Source organism: Pinus tabuliformis, chromosome X, assembly GCF_031772625.1.
Source record: "Pinus tabuliformis cultivar Carrire ecotype Pingquan chromosome X, CPIR1, whole genome shotgun sequence".
Classification (NCBI taxonomy): domain Eukaryota; kingdom Viridiplantae; phylum Streptophyta; class Pinopsida; order Pinales; family Pinaceae; genus Pinus; species Pinus tabuliformis.
In genome coordinates, this window is record NC_142308.1 from 902894475 (window position 1) to 902914681 (window position 20207).

Sequence of the window (20207 nt, forward strand, 5' to 3'; positions counted from 1 at the left end):
ATATGTGTGCCTTGTTCTTTCTCCCCGCTACTTGTGCATTGTGAAAGAAGAATTCAAACTTGAGAGAGATGGAGAGAGTTGAAAAAGATTGTAAGAGAGAGACTTGGAGAGTCAGAGCAGAGCTCGGTGAGCCAAGGTTGATTCAATGCTTCAGTGTTTTAGTGTTGATTCAGTGTGTGCATATGTCGCTGCTACCATGATCTTCATGCTACAACTTGTTCAGCTTTGGGTGAACTTACTCATTCTCTTGATTTCTCATTGTACTATGTATCTCTGTTGAACAATTGATTTCTAATAGAAGAAGAATCTGGCTGGGTTTTCCCTTTGTAGGTTTTGCCCTGGTCATTGGACTTAAATTCTTTATCTTATTTTGTTCTTGGTTGTCTTTTATTGTGCATTTGAATTATGTTCTATCTAAAATTGTTTCTCTAATATTGTAACATAAAGAAGTTTTGTAATAAGTGATGTTACAACATAGAACATCAATATTTCAACAGTTTTATGCATTATTGGACTTAAATGTAGTTGGTAAAGTAAAAAATGTAACATTCGCAATGTTTTCACACGGTGCCCTAATTATTGGTTGCATTGTGTGCAGAAAGAAGTTGCTTGAGGATTGATATTGTATATGGATTCACGCATTATGACATTGGACCCATTATATTTTAATTGTTTCATTAGAAATATCATTGTTCCCTAATAGTTGATTTGAGCATGAAATACCATTAATCCTAAAGAGAATAGGCATAAGAGTGTATTAAGAAAATGCAAGGGTCTTAGAAATCTGATTTTTCTTTGAAAAAAATAGTGAGACACTTTTGAAGTATGCACCTTAGCATGTAACAATTATCATCTTCATGTCCTATTTTTCTTTCAAAATGTCCTATTTTTCTTTCAAAATCTCAAAATGGGGTTTGTTCATTTATGCAATAGAATTATGGGCATTTAGATGTAATCTCATACATTATTAAATGAAACTCGGTCTAAATTGAAAAAAATAACTATATTTTTTAATTGCAAGAGTATAGCAAATACCTTATGCCTATGGCTTGAGTTGATATATTGCAGCCCCATACTAACAAGTTCAATAGTGCTACAAATCCCTAGCAAGATGAACCAAGTACCAATTGGAAGGCAAAGATGATAGGATGATTGCCAATCACAATGATATACATGTTGAAACTTCAAAATCTATTTCATTTCCTTTATTATATTGTAATATTTAATGGCAATGATAAATAATAAGAGTTGTTAAAGAGTTACTTGGAATGTAAAGAGTCATGTATGTCAAATAGGTAATGAGAATATTTGGAAGGTCATGAGAGATGAATAGTCACCTATCCACTTGCATAAATACCCTTCATGCCTCATTTGTAAGGGGGGCTTTTGGTACTTGAATGCTTTAGCATAGTTGTAGCATTCTAGGCTTTGAGTGCATCTGCTCTAGGTAGTTGATAGGACAAGTGATTATGAAGCTAGGGCTTGTGTTTTGAAGATGATACGAACTGATCTCATCCCACTGTTGAGTTTTGAGAGGCTTGCAGTACATGTGCTTGGATTTATCAACATTTAATGATAAGTTTTCTACTTATAGCATTGATTCTCATGCATGTTAATGGCACTTGTAATAGTTATCCATGTTTTTGTTGTTTATACATGTGTGTTTACATATTGGTTACATGTTGATGAACTAATTTATTGCATGCAATTGGTATGTTTGCTTTGAATCTCTACTTTTCATTCCATGCAATGTTAATAATTAATTTGTGAACTAATTTGCAACTGGTTTCTAACACTTTCCTATTTATGTATGTCTTAGTTAATCTCAGCCATCTGATTCTCTCTTAAGGCATACTCTTCCTCATTATTTCGATGTTATTTTGTTTGCATTATGTTTTGCAACCTATCAATGGAAGGATGATTTCATCCTCATTCTTTAGGCATTTTACACTTGGTTTCACATTCATTTCTCTGCATTTGAAAGTCAAGAGCAACACATACACACATGGTGGCAGTCAAGCCCACAAATCAGATGGACTTCCTATCCCAAACAGTGTGAGGTCTAACTGGGGCTTCACACTAGTGAGACCCCCTATTGTTGGCGGAATATCCAGCCCTATCAATAGATCTATACTAGTACAAGTCCAAGGAACTTAAATTGTCACTCTTCTTAATTTTCAAATTTAAAATTTGGATGAAATTTTTATAATAAATATGAAACATAATTTATTATAATAAAAATGGATGACAAGGGTTCAAGCATTATTGACTTTGTTCTGTGCTTGCACTGTTAAACCTGCTAATCTCAAAAAACCATTTGGTGAAATTGATAATCTAACTACTTTAGTTTTTTTAAAACCCACTTCCATACAAAATCTACTCTTGGTCCCTAAATATGACAGATCTAAAGATAAAAGCATAAATCTTTAACACTGGTTAAACTTGTGAAAATTTGGTTTGCATGTGCAGTTTTATTTTTACCTTTTCTTGTCAGTTTGTTTTGTTTTTCTGACGTGAAGCAATGTATGAATAAGAGCTAGTGGGACTAAGTTACGAAGCACTTCTCGTCCTCAGTACCTGCTAAAGAGAATACGCAAGTCTGAACAGTGTTAACACAACACTGTAGTTAACATGTTTGTTTTATTGATCATCCATATAGATTCTCCTTTTAATTGCAATGTTGCTATTTACATTACTTTCATTAAATTTGGCTGCTTTATTTCATAGATAATGTGATCAAGAAGGCCTTGGCGTGAACCATGTGCTTTCAGCTTGCGGAGCTTCTATTAACTGATAAGCAGAGAAACATCGCTCATTATCAGAGACTATACATACCAACTATACATGTTTTCAACATTAAAGTCGCACCATTCAAGGTCCGACTGCCGTACCAATAGGCCGAAACTCATCATATAGCTATCTCTAAAATTGTCTCCTAACTACTTTTGTCAAAAAATACTGTTTTTGTAGTTAAAAATTACAGCAGTGACTTATGTCTACATGGCTTTTGTTCCTTTTTTAATTCTCTGGCAAAATCTGTTCATCAGATTCTATAAATGAAGAAAACGTGAAATGAGTTCATCTTCATCTTAATAGAGACTATATGAAATGCAGGAAATTAGAGTAAAAAGCACAACTCCATGCTCACATCTATTGAGAATCCAATCCATATGTCTAGAGTAGTGTAGATTCCACCTGAAATACCCCTCTGCTTGAAGTATTTTTCCCAGCTGCTATAATATTTTCAAGTAATCAGATTTGGAATTGGATGAATTTTTTTAAGATTCCTAACTGTACTTCATCCCAAAACGTAGCATTATTCAATGCACAGACATGACTGAGAGGACGAAATAATGAATCCAGTGTGTCAAACAAAACTGCAATACCAAAATTTATAAACCAATAACAATGGGTTACCCAAATAAATACAACCATATAAAATAGCAGCACAAGGAAATGTAATATGCTGAAGTTTTCCAGCGTTGGTTTTTAACATGCTTATTTCATAAAGCCATGAAATACAAGTCACGTATTTTCATTTCAGAAAGGGAAGTGGCTTTCTGTCTATTGAGAAAACACCACAAAGGAAACTTGTAGTAATAAGCAATCTGTTCTAGCACTTTCTATCAATAACCAATCTTCACCTACAAAGGCAAATATGAAGCTTCCGTTTTCTTAAGCTTCAACAACTTACAATAGGGATACAGCAGTCATTCGACTGGCTAATCCCAACATAATTTCTGATTTAGAGCCTTACCACACAAATTTGTAAAGCCGAGTCTGTTCTCATCTGGACCTGAACCAATTAGTATTGCCTTCTCGGAGCTTAGCTTTCTGAAATTAGGAGAGCAAGAACCAGATTCGCAATGCACATTCAAACAGTGCTCCTGTAACACATCTTGTTTCTGTTCAGAACCAATAATTAGTTTTTGCAAAGCTTCAGCCAATTTTTCTTCATCTGTTAGACCAAATCCAATCACCTCATACTCCTGCAAATCACAGATTGAACCCTTATTTTATGTTTAGCAAAAGCTCACATTAAGTGTATATATACACTTCACAGAAGATGAATTACCAAACCTAGTTATAATAGAGTATAAACTAGATCGCCATAATAACATTGTAAATTATTCATTGGTTGCAAAATGACTAGCCTTTACTTCAGTATAAACAGTTAAAGAAATTGTAAAACAGAAGTTTCCAACTAACAATTAGGCCATACAAGCATTATACTTCAAAAACATAATGCGTTGCAAACATCCCCACTTCACTAGAAGCAACAATCCTTAACAAAGTGACTGCAGCATTTCAGAATCTGCTCTGATCTAGTAATTTTTGCATCTAGTTAACATCTATATAAACATGTCTTCCATGGATTCAATAATGCCCTGCTACCTACCTCAGACTTTGTTCTTGCATAGTATGGTGTAAGACATGGGTTCATGTCCTTCAGGATCATATCTTCTTGGCTTACTGGGGTTGTGGGATCACTATTGGAAAGTTCCTTGCATACAAGAAAAAAACAACTTCAATTAAAAATAATAAGTATAAGGCCATACTACTTTCCTTTAAGAACATGGAAAAATAGAGAGGTCAATTAATTCTCTTTACAAAAGCCTTGAAGTCTAGTGTTTAACAATTATCCACAGATTCTCAAATATTAACTTTCATCCATTTCATTAAGTTGGAAATTCCGTGCTTACTTTGAAATCCTCGGGTTCTTGATGAATCACCGGAGTTTTTGGAGTAGCAATATGTCCATCAAAATATGCCCTCATCACTTCTTTATCAGCTTTCACCTAAGTGCAAAAAAACAATAACATCACTATCAAAACTATCCAGGGGAATTTATTCTTATACAATGAAGTTATTTTTTATTGTCAATGGCAAATACATGGAAATTTCACTCTACTAAAAGGTTAAAACGTTCTATGAAATCAAGTATGGCAGTGCCAGATACATGCAAACTCAAATTGAAGATTTAGCCCAGTGCATCACTCTTCCTTGTGCAATGCAGGCCTCTTTCTTATGAACAGAAACTGCAAACTAATGCTTCCTACAAGTGGTTATGGCATTCTTGTTACTACTACCTCTTCATGTCAGCATACGACTAAGCGCTCAGAGAGCTTTTAACACCATCTCCCAAAATTGCCAGAGCTGTTATTTAAACCATCCAAATAAACAAAAACAAAGGAGACAATGAATGGTCTCAATACCTCACTCATCACAAGTATAAATGTTGTTATAGCATTTTATTATTCCAAATGTATGACTAGCCACTCTTACAGCCCTTGCATCATCTTGAAGGCAGCTTCCCAAGTATCCTCCTATCTATTTCAAACTCAACAGTACCTAGACTTCATATCCAACTCCATAAAATATCATGTATCCTAAATTTGGTCAATATTCTTGCATACTAGCAAGGGGCAGCTATTTTTTACTGTGATTTTATTGAAGACTCAAAAAACTATGCACATTGCCACGTTCCATCTTTCATCCATATCAATATCAGTTGAACCATATAGAAATGTGTTGGGTTTGGTTATGCTTTGATCCTAGAGCTCTTATACTTGTTTATTCATTTCCTCATTTTTTAAAACGGCTGTGAACATTCTAATATTTGGAAAAAAAATGATATTGATGTGAGCTCAATCCCACACTAAATTACTCTTTTACAGGGTATACCTTTGGGTTCAATGAGGACAACCCAGTATTGTATCTGTTATAACAAAATCTAGCTCCCACAAAAATGCAAAGTCCCAATCACTAAGGAGTTAGTTTACTGCAACTGAGGAAGGCTGCCCATTGTCACCATAGTAGCTCTTCCTCTCACTTTTGGTTGACTCTTCTCCAAATCAAGTGGGGCTTCCCTAAGGTTAAAATTGCTAAGGTTATATAGTGGAGACAAAAGGTGATTTATTGAAGATTAAGCCTAAGCAAAACCAACGGTTGTAGTATGGATAGATAAGTAAATGGTGTCTGAACAAAAGATAAAGGTGAAAAAACCTAAGGCCAAGTGCATAATCAAATGTTGGACAACATTAAGCCAGGTATGGAACAAAAAAGGGGAACGCATGAAGGTTTAAGGCAATAAGGACCACTATGCATGCCACAAATCATCTAATTTGCTGAAAATCTATTGCAGAAAATTATTCTTGGAAAGCTAGGTGTACCATTCTAAAATAGTACTATGAAGGTGGTGCCATAATATGCAAGCAGCAACTAGGTTTGTTAGGTGTAAGCTTAACATGACAACAATAAACATAAGAGGCATTATATCCTCACATTACATTATCCAAATGATACACAGTTCATTACAAGGCTTTCATAACAAATTACAAGGGTTTCCTACAACCAAAATCAACCTATAAATAAAGTGCAAACATGAAGCCTCACATAAACTAGATATTATGCCTCCAATCTTCAATAAAGCCCCAAGCATATGATGTACAGATGTAGCCCAAGAGGAGAGCTCCTCAATCCCCAAAGTTTCAAGCACCCTCAAATTGAAGAGAAAGATCCTCTTTATAGAGGGACTCTCATCTCTTACAATTTAAAAACCCCCAATTTTATATATATATGCTAACTAACTCCATGAAAAGTCAAAGAAATAATATAAAAATGTAGATAGGTCCCTCCTTAATCCACGGTTGACAATGTCAAGCTATGTAGACATTAGCTTCTCCAAGAGAACTCACCCTCATCCAAACTATGAAAGAAAGTACATCAAATGCCTTCACGAGAGGACATTCAACTAAAAAAGGGTATGATAACCAAGTCAACATGCAAAAGGTCCACATAGAATGTGCCCACTAAGATGTATGCATGCAAAAATAAATAAAATAACTTTCAACATAGGAGAATGTGCTCAAGGGTCCACCTAGAAGAGCTCACTAAGTGCACATTCCAAGATGCATGAGAGATAAACATGATCCTCCTAGGAGAATGCCCAATAAAAACCGTCCCAAAAATAGCAAGTGTAGCTAATATATGCATGCAACCAATCCACATGTGCAAATCTAAATGCAACCAATGCCATGAATGAATGTGCAAAGTCCCAACTAGATAGAGCATTCCACAAGACAGAGAGTGGTCAACCCCAAAAATAGGAAGTGGACCATCTCCACAAGTGCACCCTCCAAGATAATGCTCCAAGAATATAGGAAGACCAAACAAGGGCATGCAAAATGATGCATGTATGGACCTTCAAATATGCCACATGCTCCTCAATAAAACTACTCCATAACCACCTCCAATAAAATAATATGTGTCCATTCAAAGAGGTGCAAGCGCTCTCCAATGGGGCTCAAGACTCAAAAGAAGCCAAGTGTAGCTAAAATATGCATGCAACCAATCCACATGTGCGAATCTAAATGCAACCAATGCCATGAATGAATGTGCAAAGTCCCAACTAGATAGAGCATTCCACAGTGGAGAGAGTGGTCAACCCCAAAAATAGGAAGTGGACCATCTCCACAAGTGCACCCTCCAAGATAATGCTCCAAGAAAATAAGAAGACCAAACAAGGGCATGCAAAATGATGCATGTATGGACCTCCAAATATGCCACATGCTCCTCAATACAACTCCTCCATAACCACCTCCAATAAAATAATATGTGCTCATTCAAAGAGGTGCAAGCACTCTCCAATGGGGGTCAAGACTCAAAAGAAGCCAAGTGTAGCTAAAATATGCATGCAATAATGATATGAGAGCACCTACAAGAGATGCACCCTAAAAATAAGTGTCAAAGTGGTTAGCCTCCATCAAAACATGTGCTAAACCATGTGTTGTTTTCCAATACCATCAATTGATTTTCTAATACCATGTGCAAAAGAGTAAGTGCACCCTAGAGAAGTGTGCTAGCCTCTCCAACAATAATAAATAACCATACATGCCTTGAAAACTATACACGAGAGGGGAGCACTCCATCAAAACCCTAAGTCTCCTCCAAGGCTCCAAATAAACCCCTCCAAGTGTGAACAAATACAATATAGTAGGGCACTCAAGCAATTAACTTCAATTTGGATAAAATGAATTGAATTAACCATTGAATGCTTAAATCAACCTCAACATGTGTGCAAAAAGGTTAGTGCTCTAATAAAACTATAGTCCAACCTCCCAACAGTCACCAATTGATTAAATCAACATGAACATGTGTGTCCGTGAGGGGGGGTGTGCTCCAACAAGTGTTGTGCCATGCAAATAAGATATCTCCTAGCAAAGTTCACCATAATAACAGCACAATGATAGACTAGAACCTCAATCTAGGCTTGAACCTAGGGCACACCACCAAAGGAGTAACATGGCAATACCTCATCAAACCTTAGGACTTATGCTCTCTACAAGCTCAAACAATTGCATGTCAAACAAGACAAGTTCATTCAATATATAACTCTACAATCAACCTATATACTTTAGCAATACATTTCAGTCTACAAAATTTGCAACAATGACAACAATAGCTTGTTAGGTTAATGAAAGTGAGTAGCGAATAAACTTCACCAGGGTTCAATTCCTACCAAGTGGCATGCTCGTGCTTGTGCTCCAAATTGTGGATGTGTGCCAATGCAAGCAATCATGACTAAGGCCAAGTACAAGTCCAAGGGAACTTTGGAGAAGTATACACACCCACTCATAACTTTCATGCCAAAGGCAATCTAAACACTAAATTCATTTAGGCTTTCTTTCACATTGTTAGATCATGGTGATCCATGTTCCAAAATGAAGTTCTAAATATATTTGCATTGATATAAAACTTTGGTCCTCACAACTTTAAGCTACAAGTCTTTAATCCTTAGAATATTGAATTGCAATATCTTTACTTGATACAAAACTTTGGTCCTCACAACTTTAAGTTACAAGTCTTTAATCCTTACAATATTGAATTTCAAGATCTTTACTCCCTACGGTACTACGTTGCAATCATCATCCACTTCACAACCCCTTATAATCCATTTAGCTTTCTTTCACATTGTTAGATTATGGTGGTACATCTTCCAAAATCAAGCCCTAAACATATTTGCATTGTTACAAAGCTTTGGTCTTCACAACTTTAAATTATGAGTCTTTAATCCTTACAATATCAAATAGCGAGATCTTTACTCCCTACAACATTAGGTCGCAATCATCATCCACTTCACAACCTTAAGGAAACCAACTTCCTTTGATTCAAAGGATTGACTTTTGGAAACTTAGCTTCAACTTTGGAAGCAAGTTGAAAGTTGTGTTCCAAGGAAGTAACAAAAAAAGTTCTAATTCCTTCTTTTATAGAGGCAATAGTCAAGAAATGAACTTAACATAAAGAGTGCCTTCAAGGACCCTTACCTTTTGATGGACATTTTATTGAAACCTTGAATGAATTGTTCAACAAACTCTCCTAACATCTAGCAAAGTTAAAGCGAATTCAATAATCTAACCATACACCAAGGGGTAGAAGCACTTACGAGCAACATTCTTAAAAGCCACCCCAAGCCTAGTCCATGTGAACTTCAACAACCAAAACTTTCTTCATCTATATTATTTTTTTAACGCCTTGAAATAAGTTACCAAATTCCATATCTTAAGTAGATCTTATCATCATCAAGAGCCCCATCAAACATTCGAGTAGGCAATTTGGTTTCCAACATAAAGGTCTACTAAATAAAAGGAGTTGCTTCCTGAATATTGTGTTGAGGTTGAAGTTGTGGTTGATCTATTAAGGACTAGTTATGAGTCATAAAAATATACTCATCACATCATGTATCATTTAGCTAGAAACTCACGCTGTTGAGTAACAATGGTTTCTAGAAAGAGATGTTTCTAAGATTTGGGCAAGGTTGGAGCCTTAGGAGTGCTTAAAATCACTAGAGGTCTTACTAGATGCATATGGACAAAGAGTTGCTTGAATTGATGAGTTTAACAATGGGAATTAGGGATCTACAAGTTATAATAGCAAATTTCACTAAAGTACAAAAATTAACTATAAAAAATAGGTTACTCAAAAACCAATAGTCTAAAAACAAGAATTTATGATGGCATTACAGTTTACACCTACAAACTACTCGAACCACTTGAGAGATTGAAGAAAGAATCCAAGGGGAAAACAAAACAGGATTCTCACATGCAAGAAAGCACAAGGAAGCAAGCATCAAGACTGTCAAAACTATACGCATATTGTAGACCTATTTGTATTAACTTTATATATATATATATATATTATAGAGAGAGAGAGAGAGAGAGAGAGAGAGAGAGTAACAAATTGTTGGAATCGTGATCAAGTTGACCAAATCTTTAATAAAAGACAATAGGGTGAGCAAGTAATAAGAATTGTCACTTGAAAAAGGTTAAAGATAAAGTACAAAAAGTGTACTAATATACAATCATAATATGTGTTCACACATGTTTATTAGACTAAGTCTTATCAAAGTCACATGCCATATGTTGGCCACAAATTATACATTTAGGGAAACATAGAATTCTACACCATCTTCTAGTAGTCATAATGGAGTAAATTGTTTTTATCGCTTAGCAATGTCACTCGTACAACTAGGTTTCTTTTCACACGTATCTCACACGCCCAACCATTATATGCCAATTTTAATTTCTTAACTTCCAAGGGTGAGACAACTAATCGCAAGGATCTTATATGCTTTATCATGCTCCCATCATTCAAAGACTTCAATTTGGGCTCATTACAACCTTGATGGCCAAGTTTTGTAGCTTTGTGCAACACATGTCAAGCTCTTGGTTTCTCACGTTTCCAACAATCTTTTTGCTAGAAAACAATTTGGCATCTCTCACCTATTTATTCATTGAGACTAGGTCAGATTTCTCATGAGTGTCCTAATGATGAGCCTCACTTGCTAGCTCGAAACATCGACTCCAAATCACATTGTGATGGATCCAAAAGAATCATATCAAAATTGTTCACATCACAGAATCCTAAACTCGGAAATGATATGTCATGGTTTAAATTATGAATAAGGTTGATGATTTAGTACATTTCACTCAATCTCCAAGTCAAAGTCATCATGGGGAGAAGCTTCCTTGTATCTTCCAAAGGCTCAAGTGTGACAAAAAAACGCAAAATGCATCACACTTATATTTCCAACCCTCCCAACCACATGTAAAGATGTCAATAATACTCACTTCTTCGTATGAAGTCTTTTGCAATTCAACACTATAGTTATCAATCCTTCTAGTTTTAATTGTGCATAGATTATGAGGCAATGCGTTTCAAGTGAAACATTCACTCGTCAAAAGGAAGATATTCCCATGAAGCTAATATGCCATGGTTATTAACATATTCATCAAGGGTGAGTAAATTGTTGATGTTTATCAACACCCCATGTTACCTTTGACTTGCTATGTTGGCATCTTGGGTTCACTCTTTTTTGTCTTGCCTTGCCTTGGTAGTGCATTTGGGTTAGCATTTGTCTCAATTGTTGGATCATTATGCATCTTAGCCTCCATGTACTCCTTCCTCTAATCTTCTCAGTCCCCCTAATACCTTTTCAAGATTTGTTGCTTTGTATTACAAGCACTCCTTATCCTCACAAACCTTATTCCTTTCATTAGTTTAGTTTCACTTTGTTTTCATTTTCTTTTACCCTTTGCCACCTCAAAGCTAGTTCGAGGTGAGAGCTTACACCATAGATTGTGACTTAGTTGGGGGCATTCATTGCCAAGACTATAATTAATTGTTTGCTATAGTCGATCCTACCAAATGTACCAAAACCCTTACAACACTACACTACAATCTTTTCCTTGTGAGTTTTTTATGAAGTGCTTCCAAAATCACCCTTGAGATTGCAACCCATGGAGAATAATTTTTCAAGTTAGATGCTAAGTATTTGGGGTAACTATGGGACTTGCGCCCAACCTCATTCCTTTCGAAATTGGTGTCATTCAAGTAGGTCGAACCAAATGAGAAAGAAACAGCTACAAACGGCTTAATACTCCCTCAACCTCAACCCATTGGCTACCTTGTGATTTCTTAAAGTTTATCCTTGTAAATTTGCATGACTTTTATATGCATCTCCAACCCCAATTACCATATATAATGATTCAATACAAGTCACTATAACAATACTTGGTTGTAGCGGTCTCCTAAGCATTAGAGTAAATCATTTGATTTAACCCAATTTTTCGTTCTTCTTTTACAAAAATGTATGCTCCACTGTCTCATTTCAGTTGTTGACAAGGATCGATTCTAGTTCTTTTCTTTCTCATTGTCTTTAGATTAAAAGAAAAATGATATGGATTTAAAAAGTAGAAGATATGCTGAATTCCTAAAAGTTTAAACACATGTACTTAACCCTTATTTAATAAAAAGCAGTGTTGTTAAAATCCCGATAAAATCGCGATTTTAACCATAACCCGATCAAATGGATAAAAATCGCCAATTTTTTTTATACCCGATTTTTTCGAAAAAATCGGGATTTTTTCGAAAAATCCCTACTGGCGCGGGCAGCGGGCTTTTATATGCAAAAATCGATTTTTTTTTTTATTCATTTGGCTGTCCGCGCGGAGGAGGAGGAGAAGAGGTAAGGGAGAGCAGCTGAAGGGTTTCCGTCGGATTTGGGAGCGAATCCAAGCGTTTTTAGGAGGAATCCAAGCCAAGATCACCAATTTGTCCGTAAAAAAGGTATGTAGATTATTTTTTTTTTGTTTTGCTTCTATAAAAACTTTGTTTTTCATTGTTTTTAAAGAATTTTTTGAAATTTTTCATTGATTTGGGATGGGTTATTTGTTATGACTATGAGAACCAATTTTTTATTTTTATTTTCTCATTTTTTTTAAACATTGTTTATTTTTTTTGAATTTTCATTGTTTTTTGGCATTTGCCATTGGCATTTGGTTGAGTAACTTGGGTTTGGAAATTGGGATTTTGGAAATAATTAACTTGTAATTTTGTAAATGCTAAATTGTAATTTGTATTATGTAATCCTAAATTCCTATTTCCTAATCCTTATTTTTCCATAGGTTTGCAAATTCAAAATTCAAAAACAAACATGCCAAGGAAATTGGATCCTTTCTGGGAATATGGTGAACCTAAAACTCCGAATGATAGACAAAACTTGTATTGCAAGTTGTGTGGAAAGGAGATATTCGGGGGGGTGTACAGGTTGAAGTTCCACCTTGCACAAATCCCTGGACGTAATGTGGAGCCCTGTAAAAATATAAATGCTGAAATTATCCGAAAAGCCATGAAATCATTGGGAGAATTAGAGCACACTAAAGAGGCCAAAGAAGAACTTTTGAGGCAACTAAAAAGATCAGCTGAAGGAAGTGGGCCAAGTGGCACTGGTTCTACTGCAGCGTCAGTCAATCCGGTAGCTGCATCATCATTTTTTGTTCCTCGAACGACACCTGGTGCACAACCAACTATCGGTTCAATGCTAAAAAGAAATGAAAAACAACAAGCTGACAAGTTGATGACAAAATTTCTCCTCTGGAGTGATATTCCTTTCAGCATTGTAAGGAATAATCCATTTTCCAACCTACTGTTGATGCTATTGCCAGTGTTGGCCCGGGGTACAAAATCCCTTCTCTTCATGATTTCAGAGGCCGGCTTCTTCAAGATGAAAAGCGTGACTGCACCCAAAGATTGGAGGATTTTAGGGCATCATGGGCACAAACAGGATGCACTGTTATGTCAGATGGTTGGACTGACCAAAAGGGGAGAACCCTTATAAACTTCTTGGTTAGTTGTCCCAAGGGGACTATGTTTATCAAATCTATTGATGCAACTGATCAAATCAAAGATGCAAGAACTTTATGTGATTTGCTGGATGTGTTTATTTTGGAGGTGGGTGCAGAAAATGTTGTCCAAGTCATAACGGACAATGCTGCAAATTATGTTGCTGCTGGTAGAATGCTTATGGATAGGCATCCTACTTTATTTTGGACACCTTGCGCTGCCCATTGCATTGATTTGATGTTAGAGGACATAGGGAAAATTCCCTTTGTCAAAGAGACTGTTGACTCATCAAAAAGCATCACAAAATTTATTTACAATCACACATCTGTGCTTAGCTTGATGAGACAATGCACCAACAACAAAGAGTTGGTGCGCCCCGCCATTACACGGTTTGCGACGAGTTTCATATCTCTTCAATCCCTCTTGAAATCTATGTGGGATTTGAAGAGAATGTTTCTTTCAGAGGAGTGGCGTTCTTCGCCAATGAGCCGCAAACCAGAAGGAGAGGCCGTGTGCAGACTTGTTTCATACCAAGAAGACTTCTGGGCGGGAGTGCAGGAGGTGTGCGCTGTCACTGAACCTTTGGTGAAGGTTCTTCGGTTGGTAGATGGTGAGAAGCCCGCAATGGGCTATTTGTATGAAGCCATGGACAGGGCCAAAGAAGCCATTCGGTCCTACTATGATGACAAGGGAGATGATGGGTTCCAGAGACAACTCCTTCTATGGAACGTTATTGATGAGCGATGGAACAACACACTCCATCGTCCCATTCATGCTGCTGAGCTTTTCCTGAACCCTGCATTTTCTTATGCATGTGGGTTTGATTTTGATACTGAGGTCGTGGAAGGATTATTAACCTGTGTCCAGAAGATGGTGAGATCTCCAGAACAACGTATAGAGATCTCTAGACAAATTGAGAAATATAAGATGTCAAGTGGCACATTTGGCTTTGAGATGGCTGTCATTGATAGGACGATTAAAATGCCAGGTATTTTTTAGTTTGTACTTTGTAACTTTGTTTCAAATTTCATTGTCTCTTCAAATTCCATTTTTTTCTTATGTTTATTTAAAATTTTATTTGTAATTTTGTTGTAGACGCATGGTGGAAGATGTATGGTGTCAGAGTACCCCTTTTGCAAAAGCTTGCCGTACGCATCCTCAGCCAAACATGCAGCTCCTCGGGATGTGAGCGCAATTGGAGTGTATTTGAAAAAATACACAACAAGAAGCACAATAGGTTAACACTTAAACATTTAAAATATTGCAAATTTCCAAATAAATTTTTGAATTCATTAAACAATATTTTTTTTATAATATTAATTATTAATTATTATTTCATGAACTTTGTACAGGTTGGAGTCCCGTAGACTTAATGACATGGTCTATGTCTACTACAATCTTCGATTGTGGGTGAGGCAACTAGAGAAGACACCTGATATGGATGCCATCTCATTGGATGGGATTGACACCACTGCTGAATGGAGGGTTGAGACCGAGAGGCCTCTCATGGATCCCACTGAGGATTGGTTAGTGCAGGATGAGGGGGAGGAGGAGGGGGAGGAGGAGGAGGAGCAGGAGCAGGAGCAGGAGGAGGAGGAGTTGGAGGAGCAGGAGGAGGAGGTGACACCGCCTACCCGGGCTACCACTACCACCAGTAGAGGACGTGGTCTCCGTCTACCTACAGTAGCTGCTACTTCTACAGCTACTCCTTCAGCTTCTAGAGCACGTCAGACTCCACTGCCATTTCCACCACCACAGGCACCAGCATCTTCATCTAGGGGGAAAGAGAAAGCAGTGACATTTTCTCGCAAGAGGGGCAGAGGAAATCAATAGGATTAGAGTCTTAGACTTTCATTTTATTGTATATGACATTATGACATGATGAGATACATTATCATATTTTTTGTTGATATTTTGAGGCTGAGTTGGGACTCAGGACTTACTATTCAGGACATGATTCAATGTTATGTGTGATTTTAGCGCTAGAAATGATATTAAACATCTTATATATTAGTTTTTTTATCATATTTATGTGTCAATGTATTTATTTTATGTTGTAGATGGTTTAGATATTAAAAAAATTGAAAAAAAAATGAAAAAAAATGAATATTTTTGTGCCAAAAGATTTTTTCCCGATTTTTTCCGCTTTTTTCCCGATTTTTACGATTTTTTCCGCTTTTTTCCCGGCGCCGAATAAATCCCGATCGCGATTTTAACAACATTGATAAAAAGATGATTATTGAAAGTTTCTTCAGACTATTAACATATTAAAAACATCCATCTTGGGGTTCAAATATCGGTGCTCAAGACTCATCAATGTCTTGATCTTCTAAGTATAGAGTCTTAAACACTCCATGGGATGTTTGATCACCTTGTTGTGAAATTGAGTATTCACCTCTTTCAATTCGTGCTTTGCCTAAAATTGTAGCTAGAAATTGTTTAGTCCCTTGCATTCCCCCTAACTGAAGCAAACTTTTCATTTGAAAATTTAAACATATTGTCTACATGTTATATCAATAAGCAAAATGTTTTCACGCATGCTCTCTTTAATGAACTCTCGACTTCTAAGCAAGTTTAAATGAAATTCAACATCTTTGCCATAAAAGGAACAAGGTATATTCTAAGGTCGAATTGGAGTAATAATATTTTAATACTCTAGAAAATCAACTTGTTATTTCTTGCAAAATTACTCTTGTCCACATACTAATTCTGTTTTCATTTTATAAGAATGGGCTTCTGTACAATATATTTCTAGCTAATTCATGTGGTATTAAAATGCTTCTAGTTAGTACTAAGGACAGACATCCTAAAATCCATATATTAGCTTAAGAGTGAGGACTAATATCAAAGTACTAAGCATGTCTTAATTTCCAAATCTACCCAAAAAGGCAAATATGCTAAAACCAATAATGACAAAACATTCAACATGTTTATCTCCTTCATAAAATGGATCCTGATATGTAATCCATTCAACTACAATTAAGTTTTCAGACAACCCAGGATTTTGAGCTCTAACAAATTTCACTCTGTTTCAGATGATGCCATGGCACAAGCTCTACCAATAAAGTCATATAGCTCATTCTTGCTCTCCCGTTACCTATCAAATGGATTTCTCCTCCATCCTAATTGGCATGGCATGCCCCACCATGATTTGCTTGATGAAAGGCTGTCAACTTTACCCATTTTCATTACTCAGCTCCCAGTTTCTTAACCATTAGTTCAGAACAACATATTTTGCAAAGTATTTGAAACTCAAGTTTCCTACTTGCCAATGTACTGAGCTATTAGCAAAAGAATTTGTCTGCTAGAACTCCGAAATTACACTTCATAATCTTTTGTAATATTTTTGTGAGACTTTTAATCCTATTATGTTTCATTTAGGGTGGCTCATCTATCTTCGGTTATTAAAGAATTTCTCAATGTTTTGTTGCTTAGATGAGATAATATTCTCGGACATCAAGCATTAGTATCAGTTCATTTAGTCCCCGCTATTGATTAATTGGAAAAGAATTGCTAGGCAGGACGTTCGTATGAGATTGGCCAGCAATGACCACTCCCTAAATGTTTTTACGGGAAAATTTCTTTGACAGGAACATAACCATAAATCACAGTGAAAAGGACTTTTATATGATAATTATCATCAATACAACCAAAAATATAAACGAAGGTCTAAAGTAAATGAGGTGACAATCAGAAAAGTTAATAAGAAAATGAACCACCATAACACACATTTCAAGTGTACAATTACCAGAAAGAAATAAGATAGATCCATAAAGAAAATAATATGCTGCCACGAAATAACCCACCTCAGCAAGGCCTTCGGCAAGGCATTTGAGCTGCGTTGTGAGAGAAGTCACCTGCTCTTGAAGGTTAGGGATAACCTGGCGAGCCTGCTTAAGTTCTCTTCCTTGTTTCTCCAATAGTTCATGAAGTCGAGGGGAGTCCACCTTTGATGTTGGAAACGCACCTTTAAGTCTTTTCATTTCTTCTTGCTGTTTTGAACACAATTCCTTCAGCATCCTTCCCATGCTTCGCAAGTCTTCTACCTGTTCAAACTCCAAACATGAGCGAGGCATCTCTGAATGTAGATTACAAGAATTCAATTTGATCCAATTTTATTCCCAAATATTTGATCCGAAATACAACTCTATTGCTGCAATAAGTGAACACAATAAAGGCCACATTCTGAGGTTGAAGCATAATGTTCAATGCATCTACTATTGCTGCATAGCGAGCAACATAACCATGGTCAGCTTACTATAACGAGTACAAGCAAGAAATTTGCTCCATAAGACTCCTTCAGCGTATCAGTGTTTTCTGAGTTCATCTGATAGGTCCGGATGAGAACCAGTGGGTGGCCTGTGCTCTGGGGGACTATCTATTTAGCTGTCTTCAAGTATACATTTTTGTGGCCAAATACTGACAGTGCGAGACTAATGAGCTTGAAGATTTCACTGCAGAGAAGAAAGCATCCCCATAGAGAGAGAGAGAGAGAAACCTCTACTGTGTATATTGTATGTAGATAAAATCCTATTCATTTGGAACCCCTGTCCACAAGTCAGTTAATATCATTTCCAAATAACTAGACCAAACTCACTCCATGGGAATGCATACCAGGGCCCTCAAATTATAAAGATGCCACCGCCTAACCTCCGTTGGTTTCAGAACTGCATGATGCAGTGCAAGGTACCCAATGGCATTTAATAAACAGAGTACATGCAGCAGATGCAAGCAACCAACCTTAAAGCCAAAGCCACTCCATCAAAATGCACTGCCCTGCGGTAACATGATTAATACCACACACTAGATAATACGGGATAATTTTATTAATATCCAACAAAGGTAGGTCAATGTGACTGGAAGCTCATCTTGTGCAGAAAGGTATTTCCAAGAACAAAAGCAAAGTAATTATCAAAGCCATGAAATTCCATGTCATAACTTTGTCAGGGGTTTTGATTAATTGGTGAAGTGGGGGAGGTTCATACCCGGCCAAAATTCAAATCCCTCAAAGACACATTTGCCCTCCACGGCTCTTCTTGGCCATGCAAGCAGCCCATCTCAAAAGTGTGGGTGATGGGATAAGCAGGCAAGTAAAGAGTTGTAATACTGATCAGCTACATTCTATTGAAATATGATCAGCTAAATTCAACTATACCCCTAGAATAAGGAAGGGCGTCCATTAAGTGATGATAAAAAACATTTTGTTTTAAAATAAATAAATAAATAATTATATAATAAAAAGCAAAACAAACAACCTGGATGTAAAAATTTATTAAAAACAACAGCCAACCTCTGCATTCTTGTCTGCAAGCCTTTTGTGCAGCTCCTCTATTTCCATCTCATACCCTCTATTCTTCTGCAAAAGCTCTTGCTCACTCTTGAGCACCACAGACAAAGTGCGAGTACTTTTAGAGTCTGTGAGCATTTTCTTCTGGGAGGGCGGAGTCTCGGACGACTTGCCTGAAACTTTCTGTAGCAATTTTTTCTGCAAGCTCGTTATTCTGGTAGCCTTATCAGAAGCTTTCCTCAGATCCTCTGCAATGATATCTGCAGGAATGACGAGGGTATTGATATTAGAAGCCGAAGGCTTCCCCTTGTTGTGCATGAATTTCTTCACCAAGGTTGTCATGTTGTGATCCGATTTTGGTTTGGAATGGCGGTTAGAAATGCCATCAGAAGCTTTTGTGGCGACAATGGCAGATGTTTGGCAAGTGGGTTCCTTCCTGGCTGAAGATGACGACAGATTTTTGTCCCTGACGGAAGGCGAGGAAGAGGATGCATACCTGTTGCTTAGGCTGCTCACCAGGCGTTTCACAGAAGAGCCTCTTCGTTCAGAGCTGCTGCTAATCGTTGTGGAGGAGCTGTCAGAATGATGAGAAGACACAGATGAACGGCCATCAAATGGAGTGGCTGTTACAGAAGAGGGCAACACCTTACTGTGTGCAGGTGTGCTGCTTTGATATCGAGAACTGGCCTTGGTCGCCATGGATTGATATCAGATATGTGACTGTGTACCCAATATCTAGAGAAAATCTCAGTCCTAATTATGAATCATAAACCATGTCTCGAAGGTAGTAAATAACATGGGGTGCAGGCAATACTGCTAGCGAGAATGTTGGGATCGGATGAGAAGGGTAGGATAGGGCATGAAAACCGGAAGGGGAGGATTGTTGAATAATTTTGGCTCTGGCACAAGAAGGACGCTGTTTTCAATACAGAGTGGTTTGAGCGGACTTTTTCGGTTTCGGGCTCTCCTCTTCCAAAATTCAAATTTGATGGATTTTCCAAAGGACACATTGCTAGTGGCATCCATGTGTACCTGTCCCCGTTTTGAACATTTCTTTAGTAGAAATCATTGAGATGTTTCTAAGCAAAGACACGTGTGTGCACCCAAGGGGATGGAATGTCATTTAATCCTATGTGGTGTGAATGCTTGCGAGGCATTTCCTTAATTTGTGCATTTGTACAAATATTTACTTTTCATATTAACACTTACTTTTAAGAGGATCTTTAAATTATGATAG

At 36.9% G+C, this 20207-nt stretch overlaps 1 protein-coding gene across 1 annotated transcript; it reads right to left on the reverse strand.

Annotated features, from left to right (window-relative positions):
- Positions 1-3390: 3390 nt before the first annotated feature.
- On the reverse strand, positions 3391-19980 carry LOC149142607 (uncharacterized). The gene is made up of 5 exons (XM_089447669.1): positions 18974-19980; positions 17490-17729; positions 4704-4799; positions 4400-4504; positions 3391-3989 (listed from the first exon to the last, which is right to left on the reverse strand). The coding sequence occupies exons 1-5, from the start codon at positions 19667-19669 to the stop codon at positions 3723-3725; spliced, it is 1404 nt and encodes a 467-aa protein (XP_089303795.1). The 5' UTR covers positions 19670-19980; the 3' UTR covers positions 3391-3722.
- Between the last annotated feature and the right edge of the window lie 227 nt (positions 19981-20207).